The sequence below is a fragment of the Rhincodon typus genome, chromosome 7, assembly GCF_021869965.1.
Source record: "Rhincodon typus isolate 14 chromosome 7, sRhiTyp1.1, whole genome shotgun sequence".
Classification (NCBI taxonomy): domain Eukaryota; kingdom Metazoa; phylum Chordata; class Chondrichthyes; order Orectolobiformes; family Rhincodontidae; genus Rhincodon; species Rhincodon typus.
The window spans coordinates 12372216-12379091 of NC_063338.1; the positions used below are offsets into that span (position 1 = coordinate 12372216).

Here is a 6876-nt window from a genome sequence, read left to right on the forward strand (position 1 = left end):
CGTGACACTAATTGCCCTTGATCAGGATAAGGGTATCACATGGAGGGAATCGTATTGGCCAAAGACTGTAGGCTGGGGCTAGATACTGTGAAATTGTCATTGTCATAGATTCATACAGCACAGAAACAGGCCCTTCAGTCCAGCCACTCGGTGCCAACCATAATCCCAAACAAAACTAGTCCCACCTGCCTGCTCCCGGCCCATATCCTTCCAAACCTTCCCTATTCACGTGCTTATCCAAGCGTCTTTTAACTGAGGTTGTTGGCTTGCTCACTGTCCAGACCCGAAACGTCAGCTTTCCTGCTCCTCTGATGCTGCTTGGCCTGCTGTGTTCATCCAGCTCTACACCTTGTTATCTCAGACTCCAGCATTGGCAGTTCTTACTATCTCTGCTTATAGTTTCGATGTTTTGTCACCATGCTAGGTGACATCATCAGTGTGACCTCCGATGAAGCGATATTGTTCTACTCCGCTTAGAATTTATATGATCTGGTCTGTTGGGGTGTTTTGTGTCGTTTATGGTTTTTTTTTGCATGGGTTTGTATATGGGGTCTAATTCCACACGTTTACTGATTGCATTATGGGTGGAGAACCAGGCCCCTAGGAATTCCCATGTGTGTCTATGGTTGGCCTGAGCTAGGATGGTACACCGTCCCAGTTAAATGAATGGCCTTTGTTGTCCGAGTGCACTGAAATGAGGGAAAGTTCGTCATATCGTTTTGCTGCTAGCTGGTGTTTGTTACAAACCCTTGCAAAATAAAAAACAGAAATGACACAAAACACCCCAACAGACCGGATCATATAAATTCCAAGTGGAGTAGAACAACATCACTTGATCAGAGGCCGTACTGATGATGATACCTAGCATGGTGACAAAACTCCTGAATGAGAATAAGCCAGCTCGGTGAGCAAATCAACAACATGACTTGCAACCTGAGCTACAAATCTTTGCAAGAACCTTAATTGTCTTTTAAATGTTGTAATTGTGCCCACATCCACCACTTCCTCAGGAAGTTCATTCCACGTACGAACCACTGTCTGTGTAAAAAAATTGAACCTCATGTCTTTTTTAAATCTCTCTCCTCTCCCCTTAAAATTGTGCCCCCTAGTCTTGAAATCCCCCATCCTAGGGAAAAGACACCTACCATTAACTAAACATATACCCCTCATGATTTTATCAGGTCACCGCTCAACCTCCTATGCTCCAGTGAAAAATGTCCCAGCCTTTCTTTATAACTCAAACGTTCCATACCCGGTAACATGACTCTGAGATACTCACATGTTAATCTCGGGTATTGGACTTGGATCGTAAGTGAAGGAGAGGACATACTGTATTACAAAGGCCTTGAAATATCTTTAAAAGTACACTAGGTGAACAATTAATACCCATCCGTCCCACCTCCACACCTTACCACTAGCCCATCTCTAGTTCCTTCTGAAGCTTAAAATTAAGACCTAGAGCCTAAATTGTATAAGAAAACTAGATTGCACTGGGATTACAGATTCACAGATCTTTAAATGTGGCATTAAATCATAAAACTAAAACAAACAAAGCAGCAGAAAGGTAGAAGAGAGACTTTCAAGGACAACACCAGAACTAGAAGCCATAAATCCAAGATAGCTGCTGATGGGTGCAAAAAGGAATTTCAGAGGAAGCACCTTTACTCAGAGAGTGTTTCAAATACAGTAGCTTATCGCACGGAGAGCTGGAGGTGAGCAGCACGGATGCTTTCACAGGGAAGATAGATGGAGAAGGGAATCCAATGATGTGTTACAAGGGTGAAATGATGTACAGTGGACAGAGACTTGTGTAACACCGGCATGGACCGGCTGGGCAGGAATTCTGTGTAAATAATTGGTCATTCACCAAAACTGGAGCATCTGGCACTGTCACAAATGTCCAGGGGCTCTGTAATAGCCAGTTTGCGCATATTATGGGGTGCAAAGCAAATGGAAAGATCCCTGTTAACTATGTACAGTTCACCTGGCAGACTGTTCCACAGGCTATGGGAGTGTCTTGGAAGATCGGTCGACAAAGACCCTCCCCCGCCCCTGGCCATCTATTGCATGAGCCAGCTAATCAAATTCTGTCTCTCCAGGTTCACCGCAGAAGTGTCTTCTCTGAAATGAAGTACCTCGAGCTGATGATTGTAAACGACCACAAGATGGTAGGGAGCTGTAAATCTTTCTGCACACCGCCTTCCTGCCCTTCGATTTGCACTTAGAGAAACAACACCCTGTGTTCAGTTTGCACACACATACGCAACACCCTGCGTAATGCGCTGTATTGTCGTAAAAATGGCCCACCGTATTTTACACGATGTTCCGGCAGCGGGGGGACACAAACATATATTGGGACAGGCGATCAAAGACTTGGCTACTGGGGGTTTGAGCAGTAGCTTCAAGGAGGGGAGCAAGGCTGCGAGGTCTGAGGGGGATGTGGGTGAGAGTGGGGCAAGTGTAGAATCTAGTATCCACAGAGCTGAAGGCAGGGCTGCCTTCAGGAAGTCCAAAAGACTTGAGTTGGAGAGGACTGTCGTGTTCTCAGAGGGTGTACGGCTAGAGGAGAATCTGAAGGCAGAGCAGGTTGTGGGTACTTGAGGGATTCGAACACAAGAATGAGAATTTTACATTTGAAGGGCCAATCGACAGCATTGGTCAACAAGCACGTTTGGGTAGAAGGTGGGACTGGTGCACACAGCCAGCAGAGTTTTAGATAATGTTCTGGAGGATGCAGGCCAGGAGCTTTGGGATAGTTGTTTCTGGAGGTAACAAAAGGTGTGACTGAGACACGAGAGTAATTTAACACAAGGGGCCCTAATTCAGGTGAATGCAGAACAGAAAATCACAGCTGTAGTGTTTACTGACAGTTGTTCATGTCTGGTGAGGTTAGCACTCACACTGAAGCTTCTGAAATGATCCTTTGATTACCCGATTATTACAAAGCACCTGATCATTAATTTATTGTGTTAATTTTTAGTGAATTAATTATCTTTGGGAACGGCAGGTCAGGGGTTATTGTTGAGGTCTTAAAATGACAAAAACGACAATTTTTGTCAAATTAATCCTTTGTGATCTACGACCGGATCTCAGGAATCCGCTACAATTGTGTAGCATGTAGTTCGATTCATAATTAAAGGTGGGAAGAAACAAAGCTCATTTTCATTAGATCGAGTGCCTGGCACTTCATCTGTTCAACCACCAGAGAGCAGCCTTTACACACAGATCACAAGGAGGTAATTATGGATTAAATGAGAAAACTTCTCAGTCCAATTATTGAGCAGTAATGCTTACGTGCAAATTTTTTAAAATTCCGATCTAATTTTCTATCCGCGATATTTTGGATTATAAATTCCAAGTGTACTTACTTCAAACCTGTTCCTTCATTTTAAGACCACTGAGTCAGACTGTTAGACCATCACAATCCCTCCATTAAATTCCAGATGTAGCTCATTCCCATAAAAAGATGAGGGGAGTAGAATCGGACACTGCCAGAGGCCATTTGGTCCATCATACCAGTGTCGGCTCTTTGAAAGAGCTATCCACTTTGACTCAATTTCTTGCATCCTCCTCTGTAATTTTGTTTTCCCTTTCGGGTACTAATGCAATTCCCTTTCGAAGTTTATTACTGAAACTGCTTCCCACCCTTCAGGGAGTGCGTATTCCAGATCCTGCCGTGTGAAAACAAGATGTTGTTGCTTGTCGCCTCCGGTGCTTTTAACAATCCCCAGAATTCTGGGCCCTGGGGATCCTGACCCTTCGACCACTCCCCACCCCACCGCAGACCCTTCCTCCCTGACCCCTTCACTGCTGCTGTGCCAAATTCTGAACTCCTTCCCTAACGTCACCGCCCATTGCCCCTCTACCTCGTGGACCGCAGCACTTTACAAAGGCAGCTCACCACCATCTTCTCCAGGGCAATTAGGGATCACAATAGACGCTGTACTGGCCAGTGCCCCTCATATCCTGCGAACAAACTGGAAAAAGAATTTTTGCAGACCTCGACCAAATTTCCAACCAAATTGTCTGTGCACAAGGAGAACAGTCCCAGTTGGGAACAGTACCCTCATGAATTTTAAAATTTCTCATTCCTGATATCATTCCAGTAAATTTCCTTGGCACACACTCTGTCAAACCTTCATATTGTTTACAAAGCGTGGTGCCTAAAAGTGGCCGTAATACTCCAATTGAGGCTCCGCTGGAGATGTAAGAATTTTTTTTTAAAAGAAATGTCTTTTGTCCTCCAGAATTGCATGTGCCTTTTCAACAGCCATCCTCACCTTGTCCCGTTCAATTATTGGCGGAACATAATTTACCTATAGCTGTTGACGTTCCCGTTTTTCTGTAGCCTCTTTAAAATTGTAAGGTCAGGTGTTCATATTGCAGCTCCCCATCATTTTCCAGTTCTTGGTGTGGCACGTGTGTGCTCGGTTTCTTGCTGTGCCTTTCTGCAGTCTGTTTACTGTCCCCTTTACTGCTTCCTGTCCTCTGGAGCCAAGCCCAGGTCCTTTAGCGCACCTCAGAAAGGAACAGTCAGTTCAACGCGGACCGGTACAGGGATACACCATGCAGTTTGCATTGACTAAACCACAGCAATTATCACCCCCCCCCCTTCTCTGTCGTCTCAGGCGGCAGTGGAGCTTTTTGTCGCTGTGTGTCACTCGGCTTTCAGCAGGAATCTAATGGTGCTTTGCCTGTTTTTTTTTCCTCTCCCTCGCAGTACAAGAGACATCGGTCCTCCCGGCCCCACACCAACAACTTCGCCAAGTCCGTGGTGAACCTGTTGGACTTTGTAAGTAAAAGCGCGGACAGCGCAGCTGGCTTCTTGCAGCTCGGTTTTAGGGGCGCGACGCTCGGTCAGGACAGCTGCTGGCGGTACGCAGCGACGGCATTGTCTTCCCCAGGCACAAGCTGTTCACGGGTGGGTGGGGGGGGGCTGAGGTGGTGCCTCGGTTCTTCACTCGGCGTCTTTTCGACCTGAAGATGCAACTGTGATTTGGCAAATGTGTCTGCCATTTGCGAGGTCTGTTCTAATTCGCCGGCGAGCGTTGCAAAAGCCTGGAGTTACCACGCCACTGTGGTCGCTGTTGAAAGCTGCGGCTTAATTCACGTCACATACAGCTCCTTGCCCTGGAGTTCGATGCCTTGACGAGTAAAGGCAAGTTTCCCCATATTCCTCACCTGCGTGCCTTGCTGTCTTCAAGGATCTGCGGGAACGCACACCAACATCCCTGTGATCCTCTGTACTTCCTAAGGTCCTACCATTCAGTATGTAAACCCTTGCCTTGCTAGTCCTCTCCAAAAAGCATCACCTCACACTGTTCAGGATTAAATCCATTTGCTACTGCTCGGCCCACCAGACCAGCTGGTCCATATTGCCCTGTATTCTAAGTCTTTCTCCTTCGCTATTTACTCCGCCACCAGTTTTTGGGCAAACCTGTGAACTTATGGATCATAGTTCCTACGTGTCTGGACCATTAACATACGCTGCAAACAGCAAGAAATCCAGCACCGAACCCTGCATTGGACACAGACTTTCGGTCACCAAGAGACGAAACCCTTTGAGCATCACCTTCTGCCTCCTGCCAGTAAACCAGTTCTTGATCCAACTTGCCCTGAACCCCAATGGGCTGGTATTCCTGGCGCTGCTCCGGTCATGCCCTCCTGCACTGTTCCCTGCACAAGAACCGACCTCCCAGCTCAATAACAGTGGTCGGGCGGCTGTACTGGGCCATGAGGTTGCAGATTGTGGTTGAAGACGGTTCGGTAGGCGCTAATGGCCCACAGCGCCTCGTGATAAAGCAGCTCGGAGCTGCAGGATCTGTTCTGAGTCTGTCCCCATGCAGCGCGTTGGGCAGCTCCCCACAAAACCATGGACTCCGAGCGAAGACGGGGCTTTGTCTGCACTGGGCCACTCCCACCGATATCGTACAGAAGGAATCAATCACGAGAGATGGAGGTGGCGAGGGCGAGATCAGGTAGGGATTTATCCGCCTTCTACCACCTGCTGCAGCGCCAGGTTCAGCCTGGCGAGTGGGACACGGGGGAGTGAGAAATGAGGAAGAGCAGTAGGCCATTCCTGAGCATCTGCTCTGGCAGCCAGTAGGGGGCGGTGCTGCTTCTCTCTTGCTCGCAAGGAACGGTGTGGTACTCCTGTGAAATCTTGAGCCTTTCCTCAACGTGATGTGCTTATACTCTCTGAAGAGGTGAAGGATTTTAATTTGCTGAGTGGAGTTCCTTTTGTGTGAGGGACACCGCAGCCTTGTTAATGATGCAGCTGCTCCCTGCTCACGTTGACAAGGATTATCCCGTATCGTTCAGACAATGGGAACCGACTCAGCTCCAGGATCAAAGCAGCTATGTACATTGCTGTTTAAATGTCAAGGCCTGTCTGGATTCACAGTCATTGCAGACACAAGAACCCAGAGAGACGGGGACAAGAGAAGGGGCTAGAGAGAAAGAGAGATATGAGTAAGAACCAGAGAAATGTTTAGTAGTCGAGATAGTAGGAACTGCCGACGCTGGAGAATCTGAGACAACAAGGTGCAGAGCTGGATGAACACAGCAGGCCAAGCAACATCAGAGGAGCAGGAAAGCTGGCGTTTCGTGCCTAGACCCTTCTTCAGAAATGGTGGAGAGGAAGGTGATTCTGAAATAAATAGGGAGAAAGGGGGAGGCGGATAGAAGATGGATAGAGGAGAAGATAGGTGGAGAGGAGACAGACAGGTCAAAGAGGCGGGGCTGGAGCCAGTAAAAGTGAGTGTAGGTGGGCAATTAGAGAGGAGGTGTGTCAGCCCAGGGAGGATGGACAGGCCAAGGGGGCGGGATGAGGTTAGTACGTAGGAGATGGGAATGGGGCTTGAAGTGGGAGGAGGG

The 6876-nt window shown here is 47.7% G+C and overlaps 1 protein-coding gene across 1 annotated transcript in view; it reads left to right on the forward strand.

Annotated features, from left to right (window-relative positions):
* Nucleotides 1-6876, forward strand: part of LOC109929169 (disintegrin and metalloproteinase domain-containing protein 23) — a 157917-nt gene that overhangs the window by 69668 nt on the left and 81373 nt on the right. The window contains 2 exon segments of the mRNA XM_048598692.1: nt 2100-2168; nt 4721-4792. Coding sequence (XP_048454649.1) covers nt 2100-2168; nt 4721-4792 — 141 coding nt within the window.